Below are 19,889 nucleotides of genomic sequence, written 5' to 3' on the forward strand. Positions count from 1 at the left end.
GCGTGTGACGATGTATCTTTGTCAATGCTGATATGTTAATATGCATCTTTGAAGTTTAAGCAAAACTGTTTTCTGAAAACTTAAATAAGAAGGATTTTATTAAAATACTATCAAATGAGGTTAATTTTTGTTTATTTTGTTTAAAATTGGAGCCCTGATCATCTTGTACCATTGCTGATCACTGAACTATATTGAAGTCTGAAGTTCAGTCATTTATTTGCAGTTATTTATTTCTGCCCAATATTGGGCGCGATTCTTTGAAATGGAGACAGAGTGTTCACGCCGTCGTGAACGCCGTCGAGGTTCACGACAGCGCGAAACGGCCCCTATCCCGACCGATTCAGGGCCCGAAAATGGGCTAGGAGCGGCGCCGCGTCATTTACGTGCACCAGGCCTTGGCGCCGCGTAAAAGCGGCGCCGCATACATGACGCGGCCAGTGCCGCATAACTGGCCACACCCGCGCATGCGCGTGTTGGCCGGCGCCAACCTGCGCATGCGTGGTTGCCGACCTCCCCGAGTCCGCCCCGCAAGAAGATGTCAGACGGATCTTGCGGGGCTGCGGAAGAAAGGAGGTCCTCCTTCAGAGAGGACGGCCCGATGATCGGTGGGTACCGATTGCGGGCCAGATCCCATTTGAGGCCCCCCCCCCCCCCCCCCCCCCCCCCCCCGGTGCAGGATCCCCCCTCGCCTCCCCGCAGGCCACCCCCCCCCCCCCCCCCCCCAGCATTCCCACGCTGTTCCCGCCGGCAGCGACCAGGTGTGGACGGCGCCGGGGGGAACCCGCCGTTTTGGGCAGGCCGCTCGGCCCATCCGGCACTGAGAATCACAGGGGTACCGGTGAATCACCATTTTGGCTGTCTCTGGCAATTCACTGGACCGCGCCGCGCAAAACGCGATTGTGCCGATCTGGCCGCTTCCGTGAATCGCGGGAGGGCGTCGGACCGGTGTCACGGGAAAATTTGGCGGCCCAGGCGATTCTCCAAACTGGCACGGGAGCGGAGAATCGCGCCCATGAGTTATTAGCCTTTCAGGGATTTCAGATCATTTGTGATTATGAGTTTTAGCATAATTTTTGTGATATTGCAGTATTCGTTTTGCAAAGGCGCTATAAAGAATTCAAATGACAAGGAACAGATTATGTCTTGTGATCTTTGCGAATGTAAAGTCCTCACATTTTGTTGTTAAGCTTTCAGGTATTGCTTGACTGACACAGGTATTTTACTTTTCAAGGTCCCATTGACATCAACATTCTAGCCAAGTGTAATCCTTGTCTTTCTAACCCATGTAAAAATGATGGCACCTGCAACAATGACCCAGTGGATTTCTATCGATGCACCTGCCCTTATGGATTCAAGGTATGTTCAGATCTTGCCTAGAATAATAACAATTCCAGCTTTGATATATCATAAGTCACCACTGTGTTCCTTGTGATATTTAACTTGCAAACACTTAATGCTGGATGTACGACAGATTCAGGCTCACAATTTGTTTACTCGTCATCTTGTGTGCTGCATAAATACTAATGGATGATGAATGAAGAATATTTATGTTTCTGAATTGTCACCTATGTGGATGCGTGTCCTAGACCAAGCAGCGACTTCACAAACATTTATTATTTTAGTGAGAAAAAAAAAATTTCTTCCATCAAGTTCACTTTTCCTAGCATACCACACACTGTTTGATCTGTTGTATCACTCCTCCAGCCTGCTTAATCTCTTGTAGGCTTCAAGAAGGAAAAACTAATTAAACTTCTCCCTGAAGATAGTTGAGTAAAAGATCCACATATTGGTTCAACATTATAGATGTTACATCATTCATTCCTGATTCGACAGATGATATTCCTTGAGTCACGAGGACTGAAAAAATGTAATTCCATCGAGGATTTATTCTTTGATAACCTTCAATCCTATTCTTTGCCAGATATTTATCCAGCTGTTTCTGCTTTAAAATCAAGGAGCATCTACAACTCAATAGGGACAAATAATTCCTTGTGATCAAAAGTCTCATTGCAGGCTTGTTAATTTTATACTTGCCGTTCATCCTGGGAATATGTGATTTAAATTCGAGGTAACTACATAAATTCATGTTAACCATGGCTTACAAAATATTAAAGACACGGATCAAGATTCTTTGTTCCTCCAGTGGGAATTAATTTTCATGTTTGTAAAATCTCAGGCTGCAGGCCCACATTTCCCTACCTGCAATCTTTGCTGGGAGAGGTTGATCACAGAATCAGCCACCTAAAGCAAAGATGTTGGGCTGGATTCTCCGGTCGCCGACGCCGAAATCACGTTCGGCGACCGGCCAGAGAATCAGAGTCAGAGTTCCCGACCAAATTGAGGAAGGTGCCGCTTTCGCGATGCTCTGCACCCTCCAAAGCCGCATACGCTGCGTCACGTATCGACGGCCTCAGGATATTGCCTGAGGCCTGCACAACCCCCCCCGATGCTCCGCCCCTGGCCGGCCGAGTTCCCAACGGCATCGGCCGCGTGTGGTCTCATAAGTCGGGAACTCGGCGTGGCAGCTGCGGACTCAGTTCAGCACCGATCCGTGGGCAAGGGGGGACTTTATTAGGGGCTTTGGCCTATCTGGGGGGATGGCCTGGGCGCGCGAGCTAGCCGGGGGGGCACTATTTTGCCGGCCGGGGACCTGGCAATTCTCCGGGCCATATCGGCAGCTAGAGCCGGGTGCTCTATGCTGCCGGCATGCTAACCGCCAGCAAAACGGGGAATCTGTGGCCATTTAACACTGTTTTTTCTGGTGTAAAACGCCAACGTTCCCACACTGGCATGGGGACATAGCCCCAGAATCGGACAATCCAGCATGTTATTTTGGGTGAAGAATTTGTATTGTCGAATCAGGATGAGTAAATTACATTGGCAACGAGACTATTGACAAGGAAAGGCGACGTAAATAACCCGCAGAGTGTTAGAATTTTCGAGCATTCTGCCAGCTTAACTTTGGTGAGAAATCATCACGGCACCATTCTGCAAAATGGCAATGCCCTAATTGCACCAGGGCTGAATCTGACATTGACCTGCCAGTGCATTTGAAAGCGGTGTGGGCTTAGAAAATCCAGCAAGCAGCCTTTAACTGTGTGGGGCTGTTGATTGATAAGTAAGGGGAAGTCACCTTTGGGGCCCGCTGTGTGCATCAGCAGCATTCCCCCAGCAGGTTACACACATACACACACTCCCCACGTACTCCCACCCTCATCCTTTAATCCTCCCCCTGATCTCTTGGAGATGGCCGCTCCCCCCTCCTAGCCAAGACCCTGACCCGGGACGTATCTGGGTTCCTCAGCGTGGTGGGACTGCCTGTTGTTCTAGCATGACCACCTCGTCTGCTGAGACTACAGAGCTTCCTGCCATCAGATTGGCTGGCAGCTTCCTGCGGCAGGACTTCGACCCGAGGAAGGGGTGGAAGCCTTGCCTTCAAACAATTAACGCTATTTCCAGTGTGAAATGGTTGTGGGGCAGCTTTCGAATTCTTAGCCAGGGGGAAGTGTGGGAATCACAGTGCCCCATAAAACCCTGCCGCAGGTCTCTGCCATTTCTATAAATTTCATCTTTGCTCTGAAAAGGGTTGAGTCCCATTTATATTTCAAGGCCAATGATGGTTGGAAGCTGAGACAGGGCATGGATCCTTGAATGCTGAAGTTCCCACTCTGAGCCTTACAAAGGTAGCTGGGGCAGTAGTTGTGAAAGGTATGCTGAGTGAGGTATGTGGGGCTGGATTCTCCGGTCACCGATGCCGAAATCGCATACGGCGATGGGCCGGAGAATCCAAATTCCTGACAGAATCGGGGGTGGCACCGCTTTTGCAATGTTCCGCTCCCTCCAAAGCGTGCCACATATCCACAGCCTCAGGCCATTGCCTGAGGCCCGCCCCCCAATGTTCCGCCCCCGACCGGCCGAGTTCCCAACGGTGTGGGTTTCTCATGGTCTCATCCTTCGGGAGCTCAGCATGGCGGCTGCGGACTCAGTCAAGCGTCGCCACAGCCGGGGAAGGGCCGATCCGTGGGGAGAAGGGACATTATTCAGGGCTGGGGGCACTGTGGTGGAGCGGTCCAGGGCGTGCCGAGCTGGCAGAAGGAGGGGACTATTTTGTGGGCCAGGTCCGCGGGCTTCGTCTTCCATGAAGCACGGCGAGGCCATTGCCGGCAATTCTCCAGGCCGTATCGGCAGCTAGAACCGGGTGGTCTATGCTGAATTCCTGCTAGCCCGCAGCAAAACGGGGAATCAGTGGCCGTTTAGCGCCAGTTTTCCTGCCCGTTCCCATGCTGGCGTGGGGACATAGGCCAGGATTCTACCGGAATTGGCGGGTCGGCCGGTACTGGCGCCAAGGAGCGGCGTGAACCGCTCCGGCATTGGGCCGCCCGGAAGTTGTGGAATCCTCCGCAGTTCCGGGGGCTAGGCCAGCGCTGGAGGGGTTGGTGCCGTGCCAACCAGCGCTGAAGGGCCTCCGCCGGCCGGCGTGAGTTGGCGCATGCGCAGGACCGCCAGCGCGTTCTGGTGCATGGGCAGAACCGCTGCCGTGTTTCCTGCGCATGCGCAGGGGGTTTCGCGCCGCGCCGGCCATCACGGAGCCTTAGAGAGGCCGGCGCGGAGGTAAAGAGTGGCACAGGCCCGCCCGCAGATCAATGGGCGCTGATCGTGGGCCAGGCCACCGTGGGGCCGGATCCCCCCGCGCCCCCCCCGAGGACCCAGCTAACCGCCCTCTATGCCAGGTCCCGCCGGTATGGACCATGTCTAATCCACGTCGGCGGGACTGGCCGAAATCGGGCGGCCGCTCAGCCCATCAGGGCCTGGAGAATTGCTGGGGGGGCCGCTGCCAATGGCCCCCGACCGGCGCGGCTCGATCCCCGCCCCCATCCGAAAACCGGCGCCAGAGAATTCGGCAGCCGGCACTGGAGCGGTGGGACTCTAAATCGGAGGATCCAGCCCATTCTGACCCACTGCTGGGGCCCAAGCCGGGCAGAAAATACGACTAGACACCCTAAGGAATGAAAACTTAAACCAAAAATTGCTGCAGAGGGCCAATAAGACAAGAATCTGGTTGGAAGCTTGGTAATTCCCATTATACTGGGCAGGCATTGGGCTTTCTGGCTTTCAAGAGCAAGCAGCTTCCAAAGATAGGCCAAAAGTGTTCCTTGCATCCACTTGACCCACACTCTCAATCTTGCACTGATCATGTAAATGCCGGCAGGAATTCTGCTGGTCTCCACTGGATGTGATCCTGGCTTAAACCTAGAATTTCACCCATGGAATTTAGTGCCCATGTATTTGCAATATAATTTACTCACAAAGATATCAATTTCAGTCATATCCTGGGTGACAGGGGAACAAAATTGGCTGTCTGCCATTTGTGTTGTACAGCAGCTTGTTTTTGAAGAAAGCATGAGTGCATCATCAAGAAGATAGCTCTGAACATCAGTTAATTACTGTTCAACATTGTCACACAGATGGTACCATCCCCTTGTATCTCATTTGTTCTGCCAGGTCAAGTAAGCCTGTTAGATTGACCTGACGAATCGTGCGCAACTTACAGATGTCTATCCTCCTGATCGAATATGAAATAATATATTGCTCGAGTGACAGTTGACAGTAATTTTAAAACGGAACAGTGACAGTTTGAGGTGATTTATGGTGATTGTCCCTTCAACACAGCAGAATAAGAGTCAGATGGCTTAGGTGACCAATTGGGACTCAGAATGGCTGATCACCCCAAGGTTGGTCTTCTCTTAGACAAGAGGCACGCAGGGGCCTAAGGTGCAGCTTTGTGGCTGCTGAACAATTCTTCATATTAATAAATCGTTTTGTGTTTTTAATGAAGTCTGTGAAAGTGCACCATTACACAGTTGATAGTAGTGTTAAAACTGAAGAGCGATAGATTATGGTAATTTAAAAAATGGAAGAGTGACAGTTGATGGTAATTTTTTTAATTTTTAAAATAAATTCTGAGTACCCAATTCTTTTTTCCCAATTAAGGGGCAACTTAGCGTGGCCAATCCACCTAACCTGCACATCTTTGGGCTGTGGGGTGAGACCCACGCAGACACGGGGAGAATGTGCAAACTCCACATGGACAGTGACCCGGGGCCGGGATCGACCCCGGGTCCTCACCGCCATGAGGCAGCAGTGCTAACCACTGTGCCACCGTGCTGCCCCATGCCCCGTTGATGGCAATTTTTAAACAGAAGAGTGGCAATTGATGGTAATTTTAAAACAGAAGAGTGACAGGTGATGGTAATTTTAAAATCGAAGTGTGACATTTAAAGGTAATTTTAAAACAGAAGAGTGACTGTTGACAGTAATTTTAAAACCAAAGAGTGACAGAAACTTTGCAGCGAGCAAAAGTAACCCCCGACGAGGGAGTAGGCTAAAAGAACAAAGAAAAACTGTACATGCGAGCCCCTACCAGCTGCGGATGAGTAACCAAACCCCAAGACCCTTACAATACTTAAACTCCCCTAGGGGGCACTATACTCCCCATTCTGTTTCCCTGACCACTACCCTCCAGCTACTGTAGCCCCGTCAATCCCAAACATACAACAGATACAAACTACAACCCCTCCCAAATCAACCGTTCCCATTAAAGTGCCAATGAATCCATTCAATCAAGGCCAAGTCCATGCTCCTTAACAAAAGCCCCCGCCTCCTTCAAAGTGGTTGAAAAAGTGATCTTTCGACTGAAAATTCACTTTCAGCCTCGCCGGATGCACCACTCAAAACCTAACACCACTCCTGAATAGCACTGACTCCGCCTTATTAAAAGCTGCATGCCACTTCGCCAATATTGCTCCGACATCTTGGAATATAATAATAATAATCTTTATCATTGTCACAAGTAGGCTTACATTAACTGCAATGAAGTTACTGTGAAAATCCCCTTGTCGCCACACTCCGGCACCTGTTCGGATACACTGAGGGAGAATTCAGAATGTCCAATTCACCTAACAAGCACATCTTTCGGGACTTGTGGGAGGAAACCGGAGCAGCTGGAGGAAATAACGCAGACAGGGGGAGATCGTGCAGACTCCACACAGACAGTGACTGAAGCCGGGAATCGAACCCCGGTCCCTGGCACTGTGAAGCCACAGTGCGAACCACTGTGCTACCGTGTCACCTTAACTCTGCCACATTATCAGCAAATTGCCAAACGAACAGTTTCAAATCCATACATGCAAGGGCAAGTCTACCTCATAGCAGACACCATTAGATGTCCTGTTACAGTAAATTAGGGCCAATTAAAGTTCCTATATAAATGAAAGTCAATTTTATCTTTGTTACTGGTGGCCCCAAAGGACATGGGAGGCCATCAATAGATCTCTCCGAAGGGGTTGTGGAGTATGAACTTCCCTATTGAGCGGGTGGAAAATGAACAGTAGGGGTTTAAAACCTTTTGCTTCAACCCAAACTGGTATTCTGTAGGAATTGTCCACTGTGAGTCGTGGCTGTGGCCTTTTCCGTTATGTAAATAAAAGGGGTTAGCCTCTGAAGACTGGCCATGGCGAGATTATTACAGTTACCTTCCACATTGCAGGAGCTTTTTTCCAATTAGTCAAAGTGGAAGCAATAGCATGAGCATTTTTCGTTTGCTTGATAAATAAACATGTTTGAATATTTACTTAGAAGAGAACTCCACTGATTTCCTTTATACTAGAGTTGATGGGTTGGACGGAGACTTGTATGGATGCTGTGAAAAGGATGGGCTTTCTAGAATCAATAGCCTTTTCAGGTTTATGCTTTTACGAGGCATTTATTTATATCTTGGCCGAAGTTTCTAAAAAAAACAGTGAGGCAAGTTGATCTCCCAGTGTCGTATTCACTGATTTATATGAACTAGGGTTTTGTCCCTTCCTAATATTACTACTGGGCACTGTTCTTGGTCCTACTCGTGCTCTTGCCCTGTTTAATCACTAGCCTCCTAACATAGAACATACAGTGCAGAAGGAGGCCATTTGGCCCATCGAGTCTGCACCGACCCACTTAAGCCCTCACTTCCACCCTATCCCCATAACCCAATAACCCCTCCGAACCTTTTTGGACACTAAGGGCAATTTAACATGGTCAGTCCACCTAACCTGCACGTCTTTGGACTGTGGGAGGAAACCGGAGCACCCGGAGGAAACCCACGCAAACAGGGTGAGAACGTGCAGACTCCGCACAGACAGTGACCCAGCGGGGAATCGAACCTGGGACCCTGGCGCTGTGAAGCCACAGTCCTATCCACTATTCTACCGTGCTGCCCAACCTTTCGCTCCTCTCTAATTCCGATTCAGTTTCTCAATTATATAATTATTATTTTAGTTAATATATCTCCACTCCAAACTGATATCCTACACAGTTGTATTTCTCTTGGCCTGGTTGGTATCCTCATTTATTATCAACCATAGTCTTTATAGAGTATTTAGTTTTGAGGTTTCAGACAGACAGTTTACTCATGATTTGCAGGCACCAGAGGAATTGTTTGGCAATTTTAAATATACACTGGAACCCCAGCTGCTTGGAATTCTATTCTCACTGGACAGGTACAATGGAGGTCTCTGAGCTTGAACAGTCAGCTAGATGGGTAAAGCAAGGTTTTGTACAATGGGGTTGGTGAATAATGAAGTAGAAGATAGACAATTAGAAAGGAGAAAAACATGGAGACTAAAACACTTAATTACTTGAAGAGGAATATCGCCCTGTTTGATTTTGGTAACAGGTTTAATGTCAACTATAGAGACTAGATAAGTGCTCAGTATTAGGCTGTTGAACATGATAATAGGTTGTTGAGCAGGCTGGCATCATATTGATTTTACTGATGCTTATACCAGTAGGTTCACTTATCAGTTATAGCAAATGGCTTCAGTAAAATATCTGCTTTATTATTTAAAATGTAACACTTGCTTCATGCCTGGATTCATGACTTTAGAATCAGCATATGGGTAAAAGTCATGGTGGCGCTACGGTTAGCACTGCTACCTACGGCAGGTTCGATCCTGGCCCCTGGTCACTGTCTGTGTGGGGTTTCCTCATTCTCCCCGTGTCTGTTTGGATTTCACCCCCACACCCCAAAGATGTGCAGGTTAGCTGGATTGGTCACACTAAATTGCCCTTAATTGGAAAAAAATAATTGGGTCCTCTAAATTTAAAAGAAAAGAGAAAAAAGAATCAGCACATAATCTTCAAACAGCTATACAATGAGACCCAAAGCACCTTACCTAAGTCTTATCCCTGGATTTTCACTACCAAGTCAAGGAGCTTGAGTTAGACCCTTTAGCCCTCACTCCTTCACCCACTCTCCATACCAATTCATGCCCTCTCCACCCCTCCTCCTGGCCCCATGCCAACTTGTGTCCTTTCCATGCCCATTCTCACAGTGTACACTATGTACCAAACAAATTAGCCACATAGTAACAATGGTATCTGTAGAACTGCTCAGAAAAAAACACCCACTCACAAACCATTTTCTGGGGGGAAAAAACTACTGTTTGTACACTGCTGTAAAAGTGTCAATCAGATGGAGCATTAATGTATCAACAACAGAACTTCAAACACTTCACGCTTATTAATCTTATAGAATATACTTTGGACATTGACAAAAGAGATCAAAAAATTATCATTTATTATAACAATTTAAAGATGTCAATCAAGCAAAGTCAACATTCTCTTCAGCTGTCAAAACGACCACCCACTTGAATAATCCTTTTATAAGTATGACGTCTTATTGTTCAGTCTCAAGCAGGGTATAGGCCCACCGGTATGTGGACATGCCCTGGTTTTTATGAAACAAACTCCCCATTCTAGGCGAATAGCTGAACTGCCTTATGCATGCCTCAAGAGAGTTCAAGGCTAAGTGAGTAAACTTTGCCAAAAATCTGGAGTGGAGCCCAAAGGCTAGCTAAATGTGCCATCTTTCTGGCCACTCCTGTAAAAAAAGCAAGTGGCAAACATAATGCTTTGAATTCTTTTGAACTCAGCGAGGAGGTCCAGAAGGGGAATCTAACATTTGGGCAGCCAGGGTCTCTAAAACGTTTGCTCAGATTTACCCCCTGGAGATGATACTCCAGTTTCATAACACATCATAACACGACACAGGAGGCAGCATAGTAAACAGGATGACTTAACATGGAGTTAATCACCATGACACAATCTATCATCTTACAAGATGCAAGTGTAATTAGTTTTAATTTTATTTGCAATGAAAACATTTTTTGAAGTCATCAGTGCAGCAGGTAAAGCAGCTTACCCTGTATTCACTTTGAAATCTGGTGGCCCAACTGAATTAGGCTGCTGTTCCCAGTCACACCCATTCCTCTAATGACTGTTTATGTTGAACTGTTGTTCCTGTGCTGTCATATCCAGTGATGTAATGACTGTTTAAGTTAGAGCCTTGTCTCCATTCCTGTAGTAGCTATTGGGCTGTTGCTCCGCAGTTTTATAAGGTGGAATCTTACCATATTTTGTCAAAGTGTCAGGCTCAGACTAAAAACCGGCATGTAACTTTCCAGCTGCACAGACCATTTTTCTCTGCAGAAAAAATGAGTGGGCAGGGTTTATGCTGTCACTCTGGCAGTGTAGGAACTGATAGAGCCAGCACCCGGTTCCACAGAGATTGGGGAAGCCACCTTTAAAAGGTGCCCGATCAGTACTGAAACTGAATAACCCCCCCCCCCCCCAACCTCAGGGCAATCATCGGGGTCTCCCCCCAATCCCCATAGTCATTGGTCATCAGGGCTCTCCCCCCCACCCTCCGCTCCCCCACCACCACCATGGAAGTATCTCTGGTGTTCAGCAACCCCCCCCCCCCAACCCTGTCTGCTACCCTCCGTGCCTGCAAGTAAGCTCCATAACTGTCCACGCTGCCCCACCCCCACCCAGCAAACATAAATGGAACACCCCTCCCCAAGTGGCTCCCATGAGGGCCCATCCCTGGCATTGCCTCTGGAACAGGTTTTAAATGGCAGGTTGGAACAGTGCAGGGACATCTGCAATTTGTCTAGAAGCATTTAAGAACAAAGAGGCAGGCCCATATAAGAGCTGTCATTAAGAAAACACCTTCTCTCCTGAGTTCTTGGATCCCTGCTGAGCTGTTAAGATAAACAATCTGATTCTCGTCCGTGAAATTGCCTTGCCCTGTCAATCAAGAATTTTTCAGCAGGCAATGGAGTGTGAAATTGAATGTAAACAAATAAGTTCAAAGCTTTCAGCCTTGTGATCATACACACAGGCTTCTATACTTTAAAGGGAAATTAAACTGACTGTGTGAAAACCTCTCAAAAGGTTTCCACCACTTTAAAGGGATAACTTTTGCCTTCATCTCACAGACCCGCTATAGCCAACGAGGTGGGCACAGAGACACGTGACTGGTTTGCCTTCTGGTGCAAATCCTGATTTTGGGCATTGCGGGATTAGACCATTGCGAATCCTGCTTCTAGTGGGCAGACACTGAAGATCCCAGCCAGTGTAATTAACTGCTCTGTATTCTGTTACTCCACAGGGACAAGACTGTGATGTTCCCATTCATGCCTGTGTTAATAGCCCATGCAAAAATAGTGGAACCTGCCACCTTAAAGAAGGAGAAAAGGATGGTTTCTGGTTTGTATATTTTGATTTATGTTTATTTTATTACAAATGCTGATGAGCATGTTATAAAAGTTCAGCATTCATGAATCAACTTTGTACAACAGACTCTAACTTACCTCAACTGAGGAATCGGGGGCTGGATTCTCCGAGCCTCTGCGCCGAAATAGCGATCGGCGCGGGGGCGGAGAATTGGCGTTTACGCCAAAATCTGGACATACACCATTCCCGCGATTCTCCGGTTCCCGGACTTTCTTCAAGAAAGTCCAGAGTGATTCGCCAGCGTTTTTGGAGAATCCAGCCCCCTGGTGACTCTCTGAGGGAAATGTAAACTTTAAACAATAATAAAATATTTGTGTAAAGCTAAAAAAGAGATAGCAAGCTTTGTTTTCCATCTCAGCAGTGCTGCAAGCTTTGATCTTCCAATAATAACAAATGGATGTATATAAATAAAAATCTTGAAATTGCTGAAGAAGCAAAACAATTGAGAAATTCTATGCAGGTAGAATTTAAATACTGCCAAAAGAAATGAGCAAATGGATATTTTATCGCCTCACCACAAAAGTGAGCTTCATCTGATTAATTTGCAAAAGAGATGTGAAATAAAACAGCGGACTGATGAGATAATAATGCGGTGAAACAGAAAATAAATTAAAGCGTCTTTTTCAAACCACAGCTCTAATCTGACAATCACCTTCGCCCCACTGTTGTTTTTAAGTGGCCTAAAGCTTTGGTCTAATTAGAAAAATAAAATTCCAGACTTCTCGGCAAATAAAATAAATTGGATATGGAAGAGCAAATTCAAAATCATTTTATTCCAGCATTTTTGGAAGTGTCACAAACTGCGTGTGTGCCATTGATCAATTGAAGATTCAGACTACTGTTACACCACTACTGATTCATTTTCATTGATTATTAAAAACAAGGCTGGGAATTTTTTTTTAGTTAATAACTAACTAATAATTATAGAATAGATTATATGTACTTGGGTGTGTTTTCCATTGAATTATAGCAGGATACTGGGCCACTCCAGCAGATGTGAGTAACAACTTGCTTCACCAACTTTACTTGGCTCCTGCCAGCTGATTGATTGATTTGATTTATTGTCACATGTATCAAAGTACAATGAAAAGTATTTTTCTGCAGCCAAGGGAACGTACACAGTACGTACGTAGTAGACACAAAAAAAAATAATCGACAGAGTACATTGACAAATTGTACATCGACAAACAGTGATTGGTTACAGTGCGGAACAAGGGGCCAAACAAAGCAAATACATGAGCAAGAGCAGCATAGGGCTTCGGGGATAGTGTTCTTACCCAGGGAACAGATCAGTCCGAGGGAGAGTCGTTGAGGAGTCTAGGAGCTTTGGGGAAGAAACTGTTCCTATGTCTAGATGTGCGGGTCTTCAGATTTTTGTATCTTCTGACTGATGGAAGAGTCTGGAGGAAGGCTAAGCCTGGGTGGGATCTTAGATAATGCTGAGATCTTCTTCCTGAGGCAGCGGGAGGTGTATACAGAATCAATGTGGGAGTGGCAAGCTTCACTGCTTCATGAGAGATGATGGGGCACTTGCCAGATCTCTGCCCCTAAGTGCATGTTAAAATTATATGAAAATGTCTGAAATTCATGACCATGAATGCATATTTAAAATTAAACGGCCAAGCAATTGTGTAGGTACTAAGTATGAAAATAATTGAATAATAATATTTAAGTTGACAACGATGTTGACAGCAGAACGACTCCATTACTGATGGAGGCCGGGAAGCCCATCAAAAAAACTTTAAAAACTCTGAGGCTGGGAAATGCATCTCTGTTACTAAGAGGAGGTCCACCACACTAAAGAGCTCCAGTTTCCCCGAAAGTGGAATATCTGTACGTGGTGCAAGTGATGGTCATTGTTCAGCCTCTGTGCAGCCACTCATAAATCAAATTGAATTTTCAGTGGCTTTAAATCATTTGTTTACCTGCTGGCTCTGCACAGGGTGCATGCTCGCAGTTGAAGAGTGCAATGACATGCAGTAATCTTTAGCAAATGTGTTCTGCTACGGTCGGTTGACAATTGATAGAATGTTATTGCAGTGAAACAGAAAATGAGAAAGTCGTTCTCAAACTGCTGCAGCAGAGCAGATAAACATCCTCAGAGCTTCACATATAAATACAAGCTTAAACTGAGTGCAGCTGCCTGCTCATAAATTATGAAGCTGTGCTCTTTATTAGCGTAGTTTAATAGTTTCACATGAGAATGGCAATTAATTCATCAAGGTTGTTAAGTATACGTGCAGCTTCATACTTGCATACATCATTAAGATAATAAAGATCTTTTTTATTTGGGTGGAAAGATGAACCAGCTACAGTTTTTGCAGCAGGATGATTTTATGTAGCTATTGATTTGTGCACAGTTATTCTATTACCGCTACTAAATGTGCTGAACTATTTAATGAAATATTCTGCTGGAAAGAGTGAAAATGTACATTAAGATGTATTTTCAATTAAGAGCTTGTTCTACTGAGGAATAGGCTTGCCTTATCTTCTGCAATGCTAAATGGTGCTTGCATGGGGAGATTTACAACAATCCCATTTATTTTATTCCACTAAAACAGTAAGATAGGTTTTTCAATTGGTTATGTTTGAGTAGTGGGCATGACTGATCAAAAGGATAGTGGAAAATCTATACAAACATAGGTGGTGCAATCAACCGATTTGCATGGGTTTATACCATCTCGTGTATATAGCTGCAATGACTTTATGGCATTGATTGCACTGCGTAAATAGATAGCCAGTTGTAAACGTGGCGCATCTGCTGAAAGGGCATCCATGCCTACATATAAGACAGGAGCAGGAACTCTGTGACACAAAATCTGCACCTTTCTGCCTGAGATTAACTAAGTCAGCACAGACTTAAAATTGGGGTTTGAGCCTTCTCGTTATGGTTTGGTTACAGTTACTTCAAGCAAGTGAGTCACTGGTGAATACCAAACCATGTTGGCTATTTTTAAAAGTTTTTCTCAGTAAAGCTGAGAAACTCTTCTTTCAGTTGCTTTGGACTGGAACTTCCTCTGCTGGACCGTCCAAAATTGAGGATAATAGTGAGGAAATATTGGGCGCGATTCTCTGCTCCTGCGCCGTTTCAGAGAATCGCCCTCCCGCGATTCCCGGAAGTGGCCAGATTGGCACAATCGCGTTTTGCCGTGAATCGCCCGAGGCAGCCAAAATGGCAATTCACCGGTAGCCCCGCAATTCTCAGTGCCGGATGGGCCGAGCGGCCTGCCCAAAACGGAGGGTTCCTCCCGGCGCCGTCCACACCTGGTCGCTGCCGGCGGGAACAGCGCGGGAACGCTGGGGGGGGGCAGCCTGCAGGGGGGGGTAGGGGGGATCCTGCACCAGGGGGGGCCTCAAATGGGGTCTGGCCTGCGATCAGTGCCCACCGATCGTCAGGCCGGCCTCTCTGAAGGAGGACCTCCTTTCCTCCGTAGCCCCGCAAGATCCGTCGGACATCTTCTTGCGGGGCTGTCTCGGGGAGGACGGGAAACATGCATGCGTGGGTTGGCGTCGGCCAACCCGCGCATGCGCGGGTGATGCCAGTTATGTGGCGCCGGCCACGTCATGTATGCGGCGCCGCCTTTACGCAGTGCCAAGGCCTGGCGCGCGTAAATAACGCGGCGCCGCTCCTAACCCATTTTCGGGCCCTGAATCGGTCGGGATAGGGGCCGTTTCGCACCATCGTGAACCTCGACGGCATTCACAATGGCGCGAACGCTGTGTCTCCATTTCAGAGAATCACGCCCATGGAAAGGGAATCATGTCTGAGTCTACCCCCACCACCCAGCAATGGGCCTCCTTCACCTCTCCCCCCGCTGCCCCACAATGCCCAAATGCAGGTTACAGAATCCCAGATCACCCTGCCACAATTAATGATGGTGAGTATATGTGGCCCTGTTTCCTGCTGAATATCACTCCTTTCACTTCAGCCACCACTGACCCAAGAGACCATTAGCGGTTAAGGTAGACCCTGTAGAGGCAATGGAAGACTTGCCAAATCCTCTATTGGAGATAGAGGATCCAGTGCTGAGCACCTCTCTATCACATCTTGTGTCAAATCGAGTCCTGAGAAGCCTTTACTCAATTGAAAATAACATCATCTCTGGTGATGTTAGAGTGTAAAATAGAGATCCGTTTTCAGTGGTGAAACTCTCTTGAGCAAAGTTCAAACTGTCAGCTTTTCTTGGCCAGGCTTTTGCTGTAAAACCAGTTGCACTGCAAGTAGGTGACCTATGATCAACTCACTTCTGCGTTTGCCTGTTGGGAAGTGATTGATTTTACTTGATTCTTCTCCAACGTTGCATGGGTCATGGGTGTAAATCGATTTCTTACCATTTTCTGGTTAAGCATTTTGATGTGGCAGCATACGACACCACCACACAATCTGGAACAGCTTTACTTAAGTAGTAATGCTGATTACATTATTGGAGAAACTAATTTGGATGAGTTGCTGATCCTTGCAGTGCAGGGGAATACACAAATATACATTAGGTAAGAAAATAGCATCTCTGAGGCACGTGAATAACCTACCATATCCATACCTCACTCCCTCATTTAGTAACTCTTCCAAGTCAGTTCTCACGTATGTGCCGGGATTCTCCCTTTTAGAGACTTAATGCTGATGCCGGGACTGAATTGGTGGTGTTCTCCGACCCCGAAAACAGCGCCGGTCCTGGAGCAATTCAGGACCCGTTAATGGGCTAGCACCGGCACCATGTGGAACTAGTGCAATTCCAATGCATGACGGAGTCCAATTCGCCGGGGTCAGGATTGGCACTCGAAATGCTGACAAGTTGCAGCTGCATATAAACACTCCATTCCCCACACACGCTCATTCCTGTCAAGAAGATGGTACCCTGAAGAGCGGCACCCTGTTTCGCCGATGCGGAGCTTGAGATCCTGCTGGATGCCATGGAGGAGAGGCGGAGCACCCTGTTTCCCGGGGTGGGAAGGAGGCTGCTACGCGCCACAGTACACGGGGCCTGGGCACAGGTGGTAGAGGCCATGAGCCCCAATGCCAGGACCGGCCAGCGATGCCATAAAAATATGCACAACCGCCTCAGGTCAGCCAGGGTGAATAACCAGCAGCGTATCCCTGGCACCAACCCCTGTCAACACACCCGTCACACCCGTACCTTTTTTCCTTGAAGAAGCCGATGAACAGCTGCCACCTCCGAGCGAACCCCTGTCACGAACCCCTTAAGGCGAACTTGATTTTCTCCAACCTGAGAAACTCCGCCATGCCGTTGACCCAAACTCCCAACCTTGGAGGCTCCGAGTCCCTGCATCCCAACAGAATACGTCTCCGGGCCACCAGGGAGGCAAAGGCCAAAACGTCGGCCTCTCTCCCCTGCTGGGCTCCCGGATCTTCCGACACCCCAAATATTGCCACCTCTGGACTCCGAACAAAGTCCGGCACTTGAAAGTGCCGGAACCCATTCCCACCTGGCAACTCGAACTCCTCCTCTAGCTCCTCCAAACTCGGAAACCCTCAATAAAAAGATCTCTGAATCCCTCAAAACCTGCCCGCTGCCACCTCCTAAAGCCCCCGTCCAGCTCCCCTGGAGCGAACCGATGGTTGTCACAGATCGGTGACCACATCGCCCCCCGCATCCAGTCCCATGTGCTGTCTCCATTGTCCCCACACCGTCTGGTCTGCCACTACCACCGGGCTTGTGGAGTACCGAGACGGTGAGAATGGCAGAGGTGCCGTTAACAAAGCCTTCAGACTCGTGCCCTTATAAGATGCCTCCTCCACTCACGCCCACATCGACCCCTCCCCCACTACCCACTTCCTAATCATCGATATGTTCGCTGCCCAGTAAAGTTCGGAAGGGCCAGCCCCCCCAACCCCGCCACCTCACTCAAGTAGGACCTTCATCATCAGTTGGTCATCGTGAAGAAGCTCCTGGTGCGCACCACACAAGTGCAGCGGTACATCAGGTGGAGGTAGGAACCGCCCAGGGGGCAGACGGTCAGAGGGTGGCCCGACCCCAGGGACTAGCTGCCATCGAGACAGGTCTCAGGCTTCTGGATAGGGTAATCCCATTGATACAAGAGATGCGGACACAGAGCCAGGGACTACATGAGGGGTGTCAGCAACCATCTAGCGCCTGCAGATGCAGTTGGAGGAGTCCAACCGCCTGCAGGGGCAGGAGGTGGTGCCGACCATGCCTGCTACCCAGACCAACACTGAACGAGTGGCGTCAGCAGTGGAGGCCTGGGGGGCGAGGGCCACGGCCATGGGTCAAGTTGTCCAAGGCCTAGGGCACTCTGTGCAGGCGGTAGCCGAAGCAATGACAGGGCGGCCCTGTTACAGGCAGTCATATACCTGAGCCACCTGGACATTGCAGCGGTGCTCCAGAGCTTGGCCCAGTCACAAAGGGTCATGGCTGTGGGCATCGACGGCATTGCCCAGGTGCTTGCTGACCTGAGCCAGTCCCAGAGGTGGGTGGCCCTGTCCCTGTGCTCCATGGCCGCCGGCATTGAGACCCTGGTCCAGACGAGAGCGGGCCTCCAGAACTGCCAGCGCCAGGTGGCGGGCGAGCCCTCAGAGTATGCTTCGGCTGCAACCCCATTCCAAGGAGTAGTTCGAGGGCCATCGAGCACCCAAAGGAGGAGGAGGTGATGGGGCCCATGCCGGTGACTCCCCCAAGGGAGCTGCCGGAACACCACAGTGCTTCAGCCACCTCCCCCCGTCCCTGGCGCATCTGATGGGCAGCGGGCACAACTGGGTAGCACCATGCCACCTGGGACACCCGAGAGTCTGCTGGGCCCATACAACCCTGGTCGCTCCAGAGGACAGACCCAAAGGGGACCCAGGTCACCGGGCAGGAATCGCAGCAGGTCACCTCACCCCTGATGTACCTCCTGGGGAACCACCGAGATGGAGCTTTAGGGCTCGTAAAGTTAGACACCAGTTACTTTGGCACAGGTACGGACTTCCGGTAGCGGCCATGACCTGCTAGGTCACACGAACGGCAGCTCCCGCCGGGATCGGTGTTTCGGGCCGCTAAAAGGAGCGGCGGTGGCAATTAACAGGAGGGACCGGCGTGGGAATAGACGTGGGAGCCCCCCCCCGCCCCCCCTCTGGTGCATGGAGAGGACCAGGAGCGGAGCCAGCAGACGCGAGAACCCGGGGAAGAAGGTCGAGAAGGTCCGGGAGGACAAAATGGCGGCCGGAGAAGATCGGGAGGTGTGGGCCCAGTGGGCCAGAAAACAGCAGGAGCTCCTTAAAAACTGCTTCATGGAGCTGAAAACGGAGATGCTGGCCTCCATGGACAGAATTGTGGTGACCCAGAAGGCGCAGGAGAAGGAGATCAAGGAAGTGAGGAGGAAGGTGGCGGAGAACGAGGACGAGATCCTGGGCCTGGCGGTGAAAGTGGAGGCGCACGAGACGCTCCATAAGAGATGGCAGGAGAGGCTGGATGACCTTGAGTGCAGGTCTCGGAGCCACAATCTGTGGATCCTGGGCCTTCCTGAAGGAGCGGAGGGGGCGGACGCGAGCACATACGTGGCCACAATGTTGGGGACGCTGATGGGCGCTGGGGCCTTCCCGCGGCCCTTGGATCTGGATGGGGCGCACAGGGTTCTCGCCAGAAAGCCGAGGGTAAACGAGCCACCGAGGGCGATGGTGATACAGTTTCAGCGCTTGGCAGGCCGGGAGCGAGTCCTGCGGTGGGCGAAGAAAGAGCGGAGCAGTAAGTGGGACAATGGCGAGATCCGAATTTACCAGGACCTGGGAGCTGAGCTGGCGAGGAGGCGTGCAGGTTTTAACCGGGCGAAGGCGATCCTCCATGGTAAAGGGGTGAAGTTTGGGCTCCTGCACCCGGCGAGACTGTGGGTAACATACCAGGACAGGCACCACTATTTTGATACCGCAGACGAGGCTTGGTCGTTCATCATGCAGGAGAAGCTGGACCTGAACTAAAGGACTGTTGTATGGGGGTGAAATGTGCGGGTGGGGAGGGACCTAGGGGAGGATGGCGGGTAAAGCACAAGTTTATGGGCATGTCTGCCCTAGTTTGGTTGGGGGTTTTGTTGTTTGTTTTGCTTGTTTTCCAGGTGTTTTGTTTTCCAGGTGTTTGGTGCTAGGGGGTGGAAAACGCCCGGGACAGGCTGTCCGGCGCACGGGGAGGGCCCAGATGGCGCTTGCCCCTCTACCCTGCAGGGGAGGGGGTGTAGGGTGGCCGGAAGAAGGCAACAAGTTAAGGGTTGGTATATAGAGGCGGGAGCGGTCGGGGTCAGCATGGGTGAGCTGACTCACGGAAGCACAA

The 19,889-nt window shown here is 49.2% G+C and overlaps 1 protein-coding gene across 7 annotated transcripts in view; it reads left to right on the forward strand.

Annotated features, from left to right (window-relative positions):
- slit2 (slit homolog 2 (Drosophila)) overlaps window positions 1-19,889 on the forward strand; it is a 671,546-nt gene that overhangs the window by 563,717 nt on the left and 87,940 nt on the right. For all 7 annotated transcript variants that reach the window (XM_072496476.1, XM_072496471.1, XM_072496473.1 and 4 more), the window contains 2 exons: window positions 1,232-1,356; window positions 11,489-11,586. In XM_072496476.1, coding sequence (XP_072352577.1) covers window positions 1,232-1,356; window positions 11,489-11,586 — 223 coding nt within the window. The remainder of the gene's footprint in view (window positions 1-1,231; window positions 1,357-11,488; window positions 11,587-19,889) is intronic.

Source organism: Scyliorhinus torazame, chromosome 3, assembly GCF_047496885.1.
Source record: "Scyliorhinus torazame isolate Kashiwa2021f chromosome 3, sScyTor2.1, whole genome shotgun sequence".
Lineage (NCBI taxonomy): Eukaryota > Metazoa > Chordata > Chondrichthyes > Carcharhiniformes > Scyliorhinidae > Scyliorhinus > Scyliorhinus torazame.